Raw genomic sequence first — 17,531 nt, 5'->3', positions numbered from 1 at the left:
ATTCCCATTCTTCACAATATTATCCATAATTTGTTATGATCCATACAGTCAAATGCCTTTGCATAGTCAATAAAACACAGGTAAACCTCCTTCTGGTATTCTCTGCTTTCAGCCAGGATCCATCTGACATCAGCAATGATATCCCTGGTTCCACATCCTCTTCTGAAACCGGCCTGAAATTCGGGCAGTTCCCTGTTGATATACTGCTGCAGCCATTTTTGAATGATGTTCAGCAAAATTTTGCTTGTGTGTGATATTAATGATAAAAAAAAAAATCGTTCTATAATTTACACATTTGGTTAGATCACCTTTCTTGGGAATAGGCATGAATATGGATCTCTTCCAGTCAGTTGGCCAGGAAGCTGTCTTCCATATTTCTTGGCACAGACGAGTGAGCACCTCCAGCACTGCATCCGTTTGTTGAAACATCTCAGTTCATATTCTGTCAATTCCTGGAGCCTTGTTTTTCGCCAATGCCTTCAGAGCAGCTTGGACTTCTTCCTTCAATACTATTGGTTCCTTACCATATGCCGCCTCTTGAAATGGTTGAACATTAACTAATTCTTTTTGGTATAATGACTCTGTGTATTGCTTCCATCTTCTTTTGATGCTTCCTGTGTCATTTAATATTTTCCCCATAGAATCCTTCACTATTGCAACTCAAGGCTTGAATTTTTTCCTTAGGTCTTTCAGCTTGAGAAACACTGAGCATGTTCTTCCCTTTTGGTTTTCTATCTCCAGCTCTTTACACATGTTATTATAATAATTTACTTTGTCTTCTTGAGCCGCCCTTTGAAATCTTCTGTTCAGTTCTTTCACTTCATCATTTCTTCCTTTCACTTTAGCTGCTCCACGTTCGTGAGCCAAGTTTCAGAGTTTCCTCTGACATCCATCTTGGTCTTCTCTTTCTTTCCTGTCTTTTCAGTGACCTCTTGCTTTCTTCATGTATGATGTCCTTGATGTCATTCCACAACTTATCTGGTCTTTGGTCACCAGTGTTCAATGCGTCAAATCTATTCTTCAGATGGTCTCTAAATTCAGGTGGGATATACTCAAGATCGTATTTTGTCTCTCGTGGACTTGCTCTGGTTTTCTTCAGTTTCAGCTTGGACTTGCATATGAGCAGTTGATGGTCTGTTCCACAGTCAGCCTCTGACCTTGTTCTGACTGATGATATTGAGCTTTTCCATTGTCTCTTTCCACAGATGTAGTCAATTTGGCTTCTGTGTGTTCCATCTGGTGAGGTCCATGTGTATAGTCACCGTATATGTTGGTTAAAGAAGGTATTTGCAATGAAGAAGTCGTTGGTCTTGCAAAATTCTATCATTCGATCTCCAGCATTGTTTCTATCACCAAGGCCATATTTTCCAACTACTGATCCTTTTTCTTTGTTTCCAACTTTCACATTCCAATCACCAGTAATTATCAACGCATCCTGATTCCATGTTCAATCAATTTCAGACTGCAGCAGCGGATAAAAATCTTTAATTTCTTCATCTTTGGCCTTAGTGGTTGGTGTGTAAATTTGAACTTGTCTTCCTTGTAGGTGTATGGATATTATCCTACCACTGACAGCGTTGTGCTTCAGGTTAGATCTTGAAATGTTCGGTAAAGATTACAGCCGAGAAAACCCTGTGAAGCAGTTGTGCTGTGTAATACATGGGTCACCATGAGTTGGAATCAACTCAGCAGCAGCTAACAACCACAACAACATGAAGATTTTAGAGATTTAATATCAAAACAGAAGTAAAAACCCTTCAGGCAGGTGGGAAAACTCTGGAATTTCTTCACTTCCTCTTCATTCAGCTTCACCCAAAAGTTAGGCTCACAGGAGGATTTGAAAGACTAGACATCAGCCGGTGCTTCTGTTCTTTCTTATAGGCAAGCTCATTGACGTCTCCGGTTTTATTGTGCATTGAGATTTTAATGTGACGCCTTCAAACGACCAAACCACGTATTTTTTACATGAAGGGCCAAGTAAGGGATTTTCACTGGCAGCTTTGACTACCCGACAAGTTCCGAGACCACCTTAGTACGTAACCCCGTGCGGAATGTGACTGCACGGTAATATGTTTTTTCTCTTTTTTAGGTCGACTAGAAGATCAATACATAATTAGATTTGTGAAAGAAAAGCTAAAATCTATGCCTTGTAGGAATCAAGGGTACATTTTGGATGGATTCCCAAAGACCTATGATCAAGCAAAAGACTTGTTCAATCGTAAGTTTTTTTTTTTTTTTACAGGTGTGCAACTTATTAATGATATTTACAGTAATTGGTTAATAATTACAATAATTGGTTATGGGTAGGATTCCATAGAATCCTACCCATAACCAGTGTGGTATTCCCATCACTGTTAAGCCCCCCTTCTCCCCTTCCCTCCCACCCCTGGTAACCGCTAATAAACTTTGGTCTTTATATATTTGCCTTGTCTTTTTATGTAAGTGAGGTCATACAATATTTGTCCTTTTGTAATTGGCTAATTTCACGTAGCATAATGTCTTCAGGCTCCATCCATGCTGGAGCCTGTATCAAGACTTCATTTCTTCTGCTGGCTAAGTAGTATTCCATTGTCCCACATTCTGTTTATCTGCTCATCTGTGGGTAGACATTTAGGTTGTTTCCACCTTTTGGCAATTGTGAATACGCTGCAATAAACGTTGGCATACAAGTCTCTGAGTCTCTGCTTTCAAGTCCTTTGGATATATACCAAGGAGTGGAATTGCTGGGTCAAATGGTCATTCTCTTTTTAGTTTTTTTTAGAAACCCTCAGACTGTTTTCCACAACAGCTGTGCTACTTTGCATTCCCACCGGCAGTGGGTAAGGGTTCCAATGTCCCCACATCCTTGGCAACATTTGTTATTTTCTGTTTTTTTTTTTTTTTAATCTTAGTCATCCTGTTATTGTTAGGTGCTGTGGAGTCATTTCTAGTTCATAGTGCTTTTTTTTTTTTTTAGTGCTAGTGGGAGTGAAATGGTATCTCGTGGTTTTGATTTGCATCTCTCTGATGGCCAATGACGCTGAGCATCTTTTTATGTGTTTGGTGGCCATTGGATTGTCCTCTCTGGTGAAATGTCTATTCAAGTCCTTTGCCCATTTTATGGTTGGGTTATTGTCTTTTCGTTGTTAAGTTGTCAAAGTTTTATATATATTTCATTCATTAGATTCTTGTTGGATATGTGGTTTCCACAGATATTCTCCCAGTTGGTAGCTTGTCTTTCCACTTTTTTGGTAAAATCTTTCGATGAACAAAAGTTTTAATTTTTATGAGGTTCCATTGATTTGTTGTCTTTTGCTGTTTGTGCTTTTGTTATTGCATTAGACAACCCACTGTTAAAAGCTGGGCCTGCAAGCACTGCTCCTGCATTTTCTTCTAAGAGTTTTATGGTTTTAGTTTGCACATTGAGGTCCTTAATCCATTTTGAATTTGTCTCAGTGTGTTGTGTGAGGCAGGATCCTGTTTCATTTTTCTGCGTGTGGAAATCCAGTTCTTCCAGCACCATGTATTGAAGAGATTCTTCTTTCTCATTAAATGGACTTCGCACCCTTGTCAAAAATTAGTTGACCATAGATGTTTATTCCTAGACTATTCATAGGGTTTATTCCTAGACTCAGTACCATTCCATTGGTCTATGTGTCTATTGTTGTACCAGTACCAGGCTGTTTTGATTACTGTAGCTGTATAGTATGTTCTAAAATCAGGAAGTATGAGTCCTCCTACTTTGTTCTCTTTCAGCTTTGTTTTAGCTATTCAGGGCCTCTTGCCATTCTATATAAAGTTGAGGATTATTTTTTCTATTTCTGTACAGAAGGCTGTTGGAATTTTGATCGGATTTTGTTGACTCTATAGCTCCCTTTGGGTAGTATTGACATCTTAACAATATAAAGTCTTCTGTCCATGAACATGGAACATCTTTCCATTTAAGTCTTCTTTAATTTCTTTCGGCAGCATTTTATAGTTTCATTACATAAGTCTTTCACGTCCTTGTTTAGATTTATTCCTGGGTATTTTATTCCCTTAGCTGCTATTGTAAATAGAATTGTTTCCCTAATTTCCCTTTCAGATTTCTTATTGCTGGTGTATAGAAATGCAATTGATTTTTGTTTGTTGACCTTGTACCCTACAACTTGGCTAAATTGCTCTATTAGCTCTAGTTTTCTTGTGAACTCTTTGAGATTTTTTATGTATAGGATCATATCATCCATGAATAGAGATAATTTTACTTTTTCTTTTCCAATCTGAATACCTCTTATTTCTTTTTATTGTCTTACTGCTCTCGCCAGGACTGCAAATACAGTATTGAATAGAAGTGGTGAGAGCGGGCACCCTTTGTCTTGTTCCCAATTTCAAGGGGAAAGCTCTCAGTCTTTCTCCATGAAGTGTAATGTTGGTTGTTGGCTTTTCATATATACCCTGAATAACACTGAGGAATTTCCTTTCTATTCCAATCTTCTTTAGGGTTTTTATCAAGAAAGGGTGTTAGATTTTATCAAATGCTTTTCTGCCCCCATAGGGATGATCATGTGGTCCTTTTCCTTTGTTCTATTGATGTGGTGTATCACATTAACTGATTTTCTAATGTTTAACCATGCCTGCATTTCTGGAACAATGCCCACTTGTTCATGGTGTATGACTCTTTTAATATGCTCTTGGATTCTTTTTGTTAGTATTTTGTTGAGAATTTTTGCATCTATATTCATAAGAGATATTGGTAGTTTTTTGTTTTTTTTCTGGTGGTATCTGTCTAGTTTGGGTATCAGAGTTATGTTTGCTCATAGAATGAGTTAGGAAGCATTCCTTCCTTTTCTATCTTTTGGAAGAGTTTAAACAGTATTGGTGTCAGTTTGTCTCTAAATGTTTGGTAGAACTCCCCAGTGAAACCATCTGGTCCAGGACTTTTTGTTGTTGTTGTTAGGAGGTTTTTGATCACTGATTATATCTCTTCACTTGTTACGGGGCTGTTGAGACTTTCTATTTCCTCTTGAGTCAGTTTGGGTAGGTTGTGTGCTTCTAAGAATTTGTCCATTTTATCTGGTTTATTCAATTTGTTTCTGTACAGTTGTTCATAATATTCTGTTATAATTCTCTTTATTTCACTTGGGCCAGTTGCAATGTCCCCTTTCATTTTTTTATTTTGGTTATTTACATCTTTTCTTTGTCATTCTAGCTAAAGGTTTGTCAATTTTATTGATCTTTTCAAAGAACCAACCTCTGGTTTTATGCTTTCTGTTGTTATTCTGTTTTTGATTTATTTATTTCTGCTGTGATTTATGCTTAGTTTGCTCTTTTCTTTCTGGTTTCTGAAGTTGTCAAGTTAGGCTGTTGGTTCGAGTTCTTTCTTTTTTCATGTAGGCATTTATTGCTATGAGTTTCCCTCTGAGTACAGCCTTTGCTGCATCCCATAAGTTTTGGTATGTTCTGCTTTCATTTTCATTTGACTCTAAGGAATTTATTATTTCTCCTTTTGTTTCTTCCTTGACCCATTGGTAGTTGAATAGTGTGTTATTTAATTTCCATATGTTTGTGTATTTTCCAGGTTTTCTGTTACTGGTTTCTAGCTTCACTCCATTTTGGCCAAAGAAAATACTTTGTATAATTTTAATCTTTTTGAATGTATCAAGACTTGCTTTGTGACCTAAAATGTGGTCTATCCTGGAGAATGATCCATGTGCTCTGGAGTAGAATGTATGTGCTGTTTTTAGGTGGAACGTCATATGTATGTCTGTTAAGTCTAGTTGGTTTATAGTGTCATTCAAGTCCTCCGTTTCCTTGCTGATCTTCTTTCTAGATGTTCTGTCCAATATTAAAAGTGGTGTATTGAAGTCTCCAACTATTATTGTAGTGATATTTCTCTCTTCAATTCTACAGCATTTGCTTTATATATTTAAGTGCCCTGATATTGGGTGCATATATATTTATAATTGTTAAATCTATTGATTAATTGACCCTTTGTCACTATATAATGTCCATCTTTATCTCTTCTGACAGATTTTGTCTTAACACCCCAGATCTTTTTTGGTTATTATTTGCATGGAATATTTTTTCCATGCTTCCACTTACAACCTATTTGTGTCCTTGAGCTTAAGATGTGTCTCTTGTAAACAACATATGGTTGGCTCATGTTTTTTAATCCATTCTGCCACTATCTGCCTTTTGATTGGAGTGTTTAGTCCCTTTACATTCTTGATCATAAGTTTGAGTGTTCCCTTTGAGTGTTTATATCCAGATAAAGGAGCCCTGGTGGCTAGCGGTTAAGTGCTTTGCTGCTATGAAAGGTTGGCAGTTTGAACCCACCAGCCACTCCATGGGAGAAAGATGTGGCAGTCTGCTTCGGAACGATTATGGCCTCAGAAACCCTATGGGGCAGTTCTACTCTGTCTTATAGGGTCTCTGTGATTTGGAATCAACTCAACAGCAGTGGATTTTGTTTTGGTTTTATGTCCAGGTAAGGTAAAATTTTGTTCTTCGAGGAAATGGTCGCTCAATTAAAACAAACAAAAAACTATTTCTCAAATATGTGCTTTCCTATTTATGGCCATGACCTACTTTCATTAGGGACTGCTTGTTAAGGTATTTGAATTTTTTTGTAAGATATGCATAGTAAACCAGACCCATTGCCATTGAGTCGATTCTGACTTATACCAACTCTATAGGCCAGAGTAGAACTCCCCGTAGGGCTTCCAAGGCTGTCATCTTCACAGAAGCAGACCACCACATCTCTCTCCCACGGAGCAGCTGGTGGGTTTGAACTGCTAACCTTTTGGTTAGCAGCCAAGCACTTAACCACTGCACTACCAGGTCTGCAATATGTATGTATGTTAATAAACATGGCAACGTGTATTTTGCTTTTCTTTTATTAGAAGAAGATGAGGAGGAAGAAGAAGAAATCAGAGGCAAAATGTTTCCCTTTGATAAATTAATCATACCTGGTAAGTTTAGACGATTTCTCCAAGGTTGTATTTAAAGGAATGCTATTCAGTATCTTTTTGGTACCAAAACAGTCCTTCTGAGTTTAATAAAATAGATCGTCCTATTTTTAGGAAAATGACTGTAGATGATACACTCAGACATGAACGACAAAGTAGAGAACCTGTTGGAGGCGAGTATCAGGGATCTGGAAGTCCTTGCACGTATAAAAATCCCTTTGAGAACATCCACTTCTGCTGTTCTCATGCATAGCAAAGCAAAGCGTCCACGGATGCTGCAACTTCTGAGTCAGCTGACAAGGCCGCCAGGACTGGCTTACCACAGCTCCTTCTGTTTCAGGTGCTGGCCGTGCCACCATCTTTTTCAGGAGGGGTTCAGCAGCCTGCATTGAGACTGGGCAGGTAAAGGCCTTTTCAGTTAGGCCACTGCACAGAGGTTTCACAAAGCGCTCCTGAAAGCAAAGCATAAACAACTTGTTCCACACAACAAGATTTGCCAACTGACCCAACAGGTATTTCTTGTGACCTTGCCATGAACTTAAAAAGAAGTCGTTTTTATCAGTTTGCAGGAGGCTGAATCACAGGGGATAATTTTGTGTTGTGTGGGAAATACAGGAACAACTGTTTTCCGCAACTTAGTACAGTCATAACTTGGAAGTGCCTGCTGACTTGTGTCAAAGTCCCCAACAGAGTCAGTAGTTTGTGGCTGTAATCATCTTCTCCTCTTGGTCCAGGCACAGCTTGCAGAGAAACTTCTGGAAGCACTGAGACCACCAAATAACAGTCCTTCTCAGGGCTGGTGTTTATTGCCTGCCTGAGGGCTCTGGAATCTGTGGCAGAGATAGGAAATGCCAAAGAGATGGGTTGCTTCTGATCTCCCGTTAATTTAGATATACATCTTCAGAAAAAACTAAAAAAAATAAATAAAGCAGACGATTCTAGATAATGAGGTACATGACAGTTGATGAGAGGCGAACACTTCGGGCAATGTCCGTAGCAAACCCCACGGTGAAGCCTAATGCTCTTGCCAAAGCAGTTGGATAAAACTCAGCTCAAGGAACAGTGTGTCAGCGACCAGGCACCGCACAGGGAGATGAGACAGGTGTGAGCGCACGGGGAGATGAGACAGGTGTGAGCGCACGGGGAGGTGAGGCAGGTGTGAGCGCACGGGGAAGTGAGGCAGGTGTGAGCGCACGGGGAGGTGAGGCAGGTGTGAGCGCACGGGGAGGTGAGGCAGGTGTGAGCGCACGGGGAGGTGAGGCAGGTGTGAGCGCACGGGGAGGTGAGGCAGGTGTGAGCGCACGGGGAGGTGAGGCAGGTGTGAGCGCACGGGGAGGTGAGGCAGGTGTGAGCGCACGGGGAGGTGAGGCAGGTGTGAGCACGTGGAACTCTCCCACAGCCCTGCGAGGCCACAACACCCACGTCTGCTGGATCCAGAGGCTGAAGCTCAGAGACTTACCCAAATGCCCTCTGCTGGCAGATGGCAGGGCTTCAGTCCGAACTATTCCCACTCCCCTGCCTCCAAAACAACAGACTCAGTGAAACCCATCCATAAGATAAGGAAGTGGAAACACAGAGGTAAAATGATGCGTGCTTGTTAATCAATCACCTTCCACTGGGCTGCCCTGTCTTCCTTGGACATGGTCCAAGCCTGTCTACAATGTACATGGAATGTTTTGTCGGTTTTTAGTAGATTACCCTTTTTCCAGAAATTGTCTTTCTCTCTTCCTTAGAGAAAGCGCATCCACGCTTGATTTGAGTGATGAAACACTCCGACTGTGGTATCCAGTCCTAGCTGGGGGTGTCCCTCCCTGATAGACCATTGTATTTTACAGCTTCTGTTAGACAGTCTCCAGTTTGGTTCCCTTCAGGTCTCTTAGTGGAAGGAGACAAGTTTTGAAGTTGCACTTACATGACAAATGTGGAAAAATCCATTAAAACATAGATTTTCACGTGATTCCTGATAGGCAAAGACAGTGACCTCTTTTTTGGGTGTAACCTGCCCGAGCAGAAATCTATTACTTGCCGCCCACAGTTAGCCAGTCCAGCAGCAGTAGACATTCAGGGTAATTATCTTCAGGGGCTGCAGGAGCTGGAAGTTCTCTCTGAATCGTAAAATAGAAAGGACTTTTTATTTCTTTCTATATATGTCATTCTAGTGGGAAGTATATTTCATCATATTAAAATTCTTTAAAAATTAGAAAACCATGTATGTCACTCATTATCCACAATATTGAGTGAACTGGAATCTTCAATCTCCCCATCACTCTGGAAAAAACACTAGAATATTTGAAACTCCTAAATTATTAACAGGATTATTAAGCTTTCATCTAGATACCTGATGTCATGGGCAACGTCCAGTGAATTTATTGACGGATTTTAGATTTAAGTATTATACCAGTATTTTGTAATACAGCATCTCCCTTCCTTTTCAAAATGTAACTGCTTATGAAAACGTAATGGTCCAGGATGAGCAAAACTAAAATCTGACAGAACAGGGGGACTGTCAGATGATGATTAAGAATTTATTCAAGAATTTATTCCATAAAGTCTCCATGAGTTGGAGCTGACTCAGTTTAAACTTGTTGTTGTTAGATGCTGTCAAGTCACTTCCAACTCACAGCGACCCTGTGTACAACAGAACAAAAGGCTGCCCGGTCCTGCGCCATCCTTACAGTTGTTGTTATGCTTGAGCTTATTGTTGCAGCCACTGTGTCAGTTCATCTCATTGAGGGTCTTCTTCTTTTTGATGACACTCTACTTTACCAAGCATGACGTCCTTCTCCAGAGACTGATCCCTTCTGATAACATGTTCAAAGTATGTGAGATGTAGTCTCGCCATCCTTGCTTCTAAGGAACATTCTGTCTGTACTTCTTCCAAGACAGTTTTGTTCTATCTTTGGGCAATTCATGGTATGTTCAATATTCTTTGCCAACGCCATAATTCAAAGGTGTCAGTTCTCCTTCGGTTTTCCTTATTCATTCATATTCATGCTTTTGCATGCATATGAGGCGATTGAAAACAACCTGGCTTGGGTCTGGCACATCTTGGTCTTCAAGGAGACACCTTTACTTTTTAACACTTTAAAGAGGCTTTTTGCAGCAGACTTGCCCAATGCAGGGCATCTTTTGATTTTTTGACTGCTGCTTCCGTGGGCATTGATTGTGGACTCAAGTAAAATGAAATCCCTGACAACTTCAATCGTTTCTTTGTTTATCATGATGTTGCTTATTAGTCCAGTTGTGAGCATTTTTGTTTTCTTTATGTTGAGGTGTAATGCATACTCAAGGCTGTGGCCTTTGATCTTCATCAGTAAGTGCTTCAAGCCGTCTTCACTTCCAGCAAGCAAGGTTGTGTCATCTGCATAACGTAGGTTGTTAATGAGTCCTCCTCCAATCCTGATGCCCCGTTCTTCTTCATATAGTCCAGCTTCTTGGATTATTTGCCCAGCATACAAGTTGACTAACTATGGTGAAAGGATACAACCCTGATGCACACCTTTCCTGACTTTAAACCACAAAATATTCTCTTGTTCTGTTTGAATGACTGCCTCTCGATCTATGTACACGTTCCTCATGAGCACAATTAAGTGTTCTGGAATTCCCATTCTTCACAGTGTTATCCATAATTTGTTATGATCCACACAGTCAAATGCCTTTGCATAATCAATAAAACACAGGTAAACATTTTTCTGGTATTCTGTGCTTTCAGTGAAGATCCATCTGACATCAGCAATCATACCCCTCGTTCCACGTCCTCTTCTTAATCTGGCTTGAATTTCTGGTAGTTCCCTGTGATATACTGCTGCAGCCACTTTTGAATGATCTTCAACAAAATTTTACATGCATGTGATATTAATGATATTGTTCAATAATTTCTGTATTAGGTTGGATCACCTTTTGAAATGGGCACAAATATGGACCTCTTGCAGTAGGTAGCCAGGTAACTGTCTTCCAAATTTCTTGGCATAGATGAGTGAGTACTTCCAGGGCTGCATCCATTTGTTGAAACATCTCAGTTGATATTCCGTCAATTCCTGGAGACTTGTTTTTCGCCAATGCCCTCAGTGCAGGCTAGACTTCTTCCTTCAGTACCATTGTTTCCTGATCATATGCTACCACCTGAAATGGTTGAAGGTTGACTAGTTCTTTTTGGTATAGTGACTGTGTGTATTCCTTCCATCTTCTTTTGGTGTTTCCTGTGTCATTTAATATTTTCCTCATAGAATCCTTTACTATTGCAACTTGGGGCTTGAATTTTTTCTTCAGTTCTTTCAGCTTGAGAAATGCCAAACTTGTTCTTCCTGTTTGGTTTTGTATCTCCAGGTCTTTGCAGGTATCATTATAATACTTTACTCTGTCTTCTCGAACTGCCCTTTGACATTTTCTGTTCAGCTCTTTTACTTCATCATTTCTTCCATTTGCTTTAGCTACTCGACTTTCAAGAGCAAGTTGCAGAGTCTCTTCTGACATCCATTTTGGTCATTTCTTTCTTCCTTGTCTTTTTAATGACCTTTTGCTTTCTTCATACACGACTTCAACTAACAACAACAAATTCCACAAGTTCAGCCCTCAGCCTTTGTTTTCACTATTAATACACAAAGCCAACAATGCTCACCTGTGTCCCCCACACCTCATGGGCATGTCCTGGCCTGTGTTGTCTCCAGTACACTTTCTTCCCACCCCATTCAAGAAAGACGATTGGAATGCAAGCAAAAGCCAATGACATTATTATGTGGTGAATCAATTTTAGAATGAAAATGAAATCATTTCCAAGCTTTGACAGGTTCTTACTGGTAGCAAGGGATTTGTAATCCCACTGACCTTGGCACCAGCATCCTGATTTCTGTAGTTGAGAACAGAATACCTTGGTCTGAAATGCTAACTCTCACTGGAGAGCTTCTTTCACTGATAAGCACTTTAATCATTCTTTTACTCAAAAAATGTCCATGGAACTTTGTACCAGAAGCTTGAGAAATAGCTCCTTTCAGAATTTAAAAGAAAATCACCGGTGGGCAAAATGACGACCATCATTGATGTGACCCTGTAACAAACATTTGACGAGGGCTGAGCATGTTATACTGAGCACAGGTGTTTCATAAATTGAAGAAAGAGCTGAACCCATGAAAAATTGAAAACCCAAAGGCAGTGTCTATTTTTATTAATTTGGTAGTCCAGCCGTGAAGCATTTCAAGAATAGCCACAGGTCTCTTTGGGAACCTGTGATATTGTGCCAGAAGAGGCGAGCTGCGGATTGGGGGCAGATCTGATGATGTCACAGGGTTGTGGTTGTTGTTGTTATTGTTGTTAGGTGCCATTAAGTCAGTTCCAACTCATAGCAACCCCATGTACAACAGAACAAAACACTGGCCAATCCTGTACCATCCTCACAATCATTGGTAAACTTGAGCCCATTGTTGCAACCACTGTGTCAATCCATCTCCTTGAGGGTGTTCCTCTTTTTCACTGACCCTCTACCTTACCAAGCACAATGTCCTTCTCCTGGGACTGGTCCCTCCTCAAAACATGTCCAAAGTATGTGAGATGAAGTCATGTATGGGGTTTTTAGAGATTTGCTACTTATAATTTCTGCTGCTTTTATTAAAAGGAAGGAAGGAAGGGTGGGAGGGATAGAGAAAGGGAAAGAAGAAAGAAAAAAGAATAGATCACACAAAATACACAATATTCAAAAATGGCTGGGCATCATAGGGTGGTCTGTGGATATGCTAGTGGTTTGCAGGTATTTATCCTCCATGAGGGGCCCTGATGGTTTACCGGTATTTATCCTCCACGAGGGGCCCTGGTGGTTTACAGGTATTTATCCTTCACAAGGGGCCCTGGTGGTTTGCAGGTATTTATCCTCCACGAGGGGCCCTGGTGGTTTGTAGGTATTCATCCTCCACGAAGGGCCCTGGTGGTTTACAGGTATTTATTCTCCATGAGGAACCCTGGTGGTTTACAGGTACTTATTCTCCATGAAGGGCCCTGGTGGTTTACAGGTATTTATCCTCCATGAAGGGCCTTGGTGGTTTACAGGTATTTATCCTCCATGAGGGGCTGGTGGTTTACAGGTATTTATCCTCCACAAGGGGCCCTGGTGGTTTGCAGGTATTTATCCTCCACGAGGGGCCCTGGTGGTTTGTAGGTATTTATCCTCCATGAGGGGCCCTGGTGGTTTACAGGTATTTATCCTCCACGAGGGGCCCTGGTGGTTTGCAGGTATTTATCCTCCACGAGGGGCCCTGGTGGTTTGTAGGTATTTATCCTCCATGAGGGGCCCTGGTGGTTTACAGGTATTTATCCTCCATGAAGGGCCCTGGTGGTTTACAGGTATTTATTCTCCATGAGGATCCCGGGTGGTTTACAGGTATTTATCCTCCACAAGGGACCCTGGTGGTTTACAGGTATTTATTCTCCATGAGGAGCTCTGGTGGTTTGTAGGTATTTGTCCTCCATGAGGGGCCCTGGTGGTTTGTAGGTATTCATTCTCCATGAGGGGCCCTGGTGGTTTACAGGTATTTATCCTCCATGAAGGGCCTTGGTGGTTTACAGGTATTTATCCTCCATGAGGGGCTGGTGGTTTACAGGTATTTATCCTCCATGAGGGGCCCTGGTGGTTTGTAGGTATTTATCCTCCATGAAGGGCCCTGGTGGTTTGTAGGTATTTATCCTCCATGAGGGGCCCTGGTGGTTTACAGGTATTTATTCTTCAGGAGGGGCCCTGATGGTTAACAGGTATTTATTCTCCATGAGGAGCCCTGGTGGCACAGTAGTTAAGCTCTTGGCTGCTAGTGAAAGGTCGGTGGCTTGAATCTACCAGCTGCTCTGAGGGAGAAAGATGCATAGCCTGCTTCCATAAAGATTACAGTCTTGGAAACCCTATGGGGCAGTTCTACTCTGTCCTATAGGGCTACTGTAAGTTGGAGTCAACTCAGTGGCTACGGGTTTTGGTTAAGTTATCCTCCACGAGGGGGTAGTGGTGGTTCAGTGGTGGAATTCCCTCCTTCCATGTAGGAGACCTGGGCTCCATTCCCAGCCAACACACCTCACGTGCAGCCACCACCCCTCTGTCAGGGGACGCTTGCGTGTTGCTGTGATGCTGAACAGGTTTCAGTGGAGCTTCTAGACTGTCAGACTAGGAAGAAAGGCCTGGCAATTTACTTCCAAAATATTGGCCATTGAAAACCCTATGGAACACAGTTCTACTCCAAGATTCCGAGAAGTCCACTCTAGGGCAGTTGGCTGGGGGCAGTGGTGGCTCAGTGGTAAAGTTCTCACCTTCCATGGGAGAGCCCCAGGCTCAGTTCCCAGCCCATGCACCTCGTGTGAGGCCACCATCCGTCAGAGGAGACTTACAGGTTGCTGTGACGCTGAACAGGCTTCAGCAGAGCTTCCAGACTAAGACAGACTAGGAAGAACGTCCTGGCAATCTACTGCCTAAAATCAGCCAGTGAAAACCCTGTGGATCACCGTGGTCCGATCTGCTTGACTCTGTTGTTCATGGGTTGCCATGAGCCGGGGGCTGGCTCCATGGCAGCTAACCACAATCCTCCATGAAAGGCAGCAAACAGGCCAATTGGACAGTCGTTTGCAGCATCACGAAGTCCCAGTGGGTAACTGGAAGTTTTGGCCACCAGCACCCTGCTAGTCAGCTCTACTGTCCCTGTGTCCACTCAGGACCTTGTGCTTGCCCCCAGAGTTCGTGTGTGCGCTGGAAGCCTCCGATGAGTTCCTGAAGGAGCGGGTGATGAACCTTCCCGAGAGCCTGGTAGCTGGGACCCACTACAGCCAGGACCGATTCCTCCGGGCTCTGAGCAACTTTCGGGACATCAACACCGACGACGAGACCGTCTTCAACTACTTTGATGAGCTTGAAATCCACCCGATACATATTGGTATGAACTTGAAATCCACCCGATACACAGTGGTATAAAATGAACCCGAGGAGAAAGTGAATGTCGAGAGCCACTGCTGAGTGTCAGGTTCCCCAGCCCACCCCAGTACCTGTCTAACTGGGGGGCAGGAGAGCATGACCATATGCCTCAGGCAGAACAAGCAGGGCACGACTCCCAGAAAGTCATTTGACTTGAGGATTTGGTGGTGGGGGGTGCTCTTGTTATATGAAAACAGATGGGTTGGATATATTACGAAGTCGAATGCCGAATTGGTTTCAAAGATAAAGATCAGGCACTTCAAAGAGATGTGTTTGCTGTGGGCTGCTCTGCCTTTGGGGCTTGGGGTCAGTGTGGCGTCTCCAGTTAAGCCTTGCTGGGCACTTCCCAGAGCCTCTCCTGGCCTCTGACCAACCAGCTTACCCTGCAGCTACAGAGAAAAGCCGACCACCACCCTGCACAGGCTCTCTTTTCCCAAGCACAGCTGGGAGCTTAGCACGCAGGCAGGGCTCGGTGCAGACCATCCCTCATCTGCCTCATCGCATCATTGTTTCCCTGGCTCCAAATTCCAGCTTCATAGTGTTGTCTATCCCCTGGCTTGGCGAACCCCTGGACTTCTTTTCTGGCTTTCTGCATCTTGATGCTGCTTCGTCCTCGAGGTTTAGAAGTTCCTTGGCCAGGCCGGCACCTTGGGCTGCCCAAGGCCTCCCTCCACCCCCACAGCCACCCAGATGGGGCAGGATTTGGACTCTGGAGTGTCCAGAGGCCTCCCTGCATTTCTTCCTTCCTCCTTTCTTCTCTCTTCCCCTCCGCCCTTCGTCTCTCCCTCCTTCGTGATTGGCTGCTATCAGAAAGGTTGCAGGTTCATATCAACCCAGAAGCACCTTGGAAGTCAGGCCTGGAGATCTGTTTCTGAAAGGTCACAGCCTTGAACACCCTGTGGAGCACAGTTCCACTCTGTCACATGGGGCCACCAGGAGTTGGGATCAGCTCGACGGCAACTGTCCTGGCAGTGGCATAGAGCTGTCCTTACTCTACTAGGGAAACAAGAAGAAGCACATTCAATGTCAGAGGGCAAGCAATGAGGAAGTGGCATATGTGACTTTTTTTTCTTTTTTGTGGGCTTGCTCTGCCCCTCTCTTGATGTTAGCACCTGGCTATGCCTCTAGTCTAGGTCAAGGTCAAAGAGTACAAATCTGGGGGCACTGCAGTGGAATGGGGGGCCTGGAGGCTCAGCGCCTCATAGGCTGGCATGTTCCCAGATGTGCCCACTGCATGTTCTTGCAGGCGCCTTCTAAGCACACATGAGCGAGTGGGGGCCGACTCCATGTTAGTGACTCAGAAGCTCACTGCTCATGAACAGTTTTCTCTCTCTTTGGCCTTGACACTAACATCGGTCAGATATTCTGGAGTTTGGACTTTTTTCTAATCGAGTAAACTAACTGAAACAGTTAGTTTTTGGTGAATTGAAAGCATATCCCAGAATCATTGACTCAGGAACAGAAATAGAAGGAAGCTTTGTGTTGCCCTGTCCAGTCTGCAGCAAGTGGGGGAGCCCTTCCCGTGGAGACCCTGACTGAGTGCCCGCGTCTCTGCCCGAATACTTCCAGGGACGGGAAACTCATTACTTTGGAGCCAGCCATTCCCCCTCAACCAACAGTCTCCGTTATAACTCTCTTCCTCATAGGCCCGAGTCCAAATCTTCTACCAGTAACTGGCTGACATTGGCCTGAGGCCTGCCGGTGAGAAAAGAAAGTCCGCACTGTTCTGGCAGCTAGGAAAGGAGCCCTCTGCGTGGTCGGTTACTGAGCATCCAGACTGTGGTCATAAACAGAGAATCTGACAATTGCAGGGAGCCCAGGGTGTGAGCAGGTCCTGACCGCCTCTCTCCTGTATCCAAAGATGTAGGAAAACTCGAAGATGCTCAGAACAGACTTGCCATCAAGCAGCTGATCAAAGAGATCGGGGAGCCTCGAAATTATGGTTTAACCGAAGAAGAAAAGGCAGAGGAGGAGCGGAGGGCTGCCGAGGAGCGGCTGGCCAGGGAGGCTGCGGAGGAAGCGGAGCGTGAGCACAATGAGGCCATGGAGACAGCGGAGAAGCTCGCACGCTGGGAGGAGTGGGTGAGTGTGTGCCAATGTGTGTGAGTGTCTGTGCATGTGTGAGTGAGCATGCAAGTGTGTGAGTGCGTGTCCTGTGTGAGCGTGCAAGTGTGTGAGTGTGAGTGTCCTGTGAGTGAGCGTGCAAGTGTCCTGTGTGAGCGTGCCCATTAGTCCTGTGAGTGTGTGAGTGAACGAGCAAATGTGTGAGTGTGTGTCCTGTGTGTGTGAGCTTGCAAGTGAGTGTCCTGTGTGAGTGTGTCAGTGAGCGTGCAAGTGTGTGCGCATGAGTGCGTGGGCGAGTGAGTGTGCAAGTGTGTGAGTGAGCATGCAAGTGTGTGTCCATTGTGAGTGTGTGTGGGAGAGTAAATGTGCAAGTGTGTGAGTGAGTACGCAAGTGCATGAGTGTGTGCAAGTGTGTGTCCATGTGTGCATGCATGGGAGTAAGCGTGCAAGTGTGTAAGTGTGCAAGTGTGTGTCCATGTGTGTCTGTGCACGAGTGTGTGTATGAGTATGTATGAGTGTTTACATGTGGGTGAGTATGTATGTGTGTTCATGAGTGTGTGAGTGCATGTGTATGTGAGTGTGCATGTGTGTAAGTCCATGAGTGTGTA

General features: G+C 43.4%; 1 protein-coding gene across 1 annotated transcript in view; it reads left to right on the top strand.

Annotated features, from left to right (window-relative positions):
• The window catches only part of AK7 (adenylate kinase 7), a 76,923-nt gene that overhangs the window by 54,292 nt on the left and 5,100 nt on the right, over window positions 1-17,531 (top strand). Inside the window, exons 13-16 of the mRNA XM_049899253.1 lie at window positions 2,090-2,218; window positions 6,861-6,929; window positions 14,624-14,821; window positions 16,721-16,941. Of these exons, the coding sequence (XP_049755210.1) occupies window positions 2,090-2,218; window positions 6,861-6,929; window positions 14,624-14,821; window positions 16,721-16,941 (617 nt within the window). The remainder of the gene's footprint in view (window positions 1-2,089; window positions 2,219-6,860; window positions 6,930-14,623; window positions 14,822-16,720; window positions 16,942-17,531) is intronic.

This window comes from Elephas maximus, chromosome 10, assembly GCF_024166365.1.
Source record: "Elephas maximus indicus isolate mEleMax1 chromosome 10, mEleMax1 primary haplotype, whole genome shotgun sequence".
In the NCBI taxonomy this organism is placed as follows: domain Eukaryota; kingdom Metazoa; phylum Chordata; class Mammalia; order Proboscidea; family Elephantidae; genus Elephas; species Elephas maximus.
The sequence above is the reverse complement of the archived record's forward strand: the minus strand, read 5'-3'. Positions and strand labels throughout refer to the sequence as shown.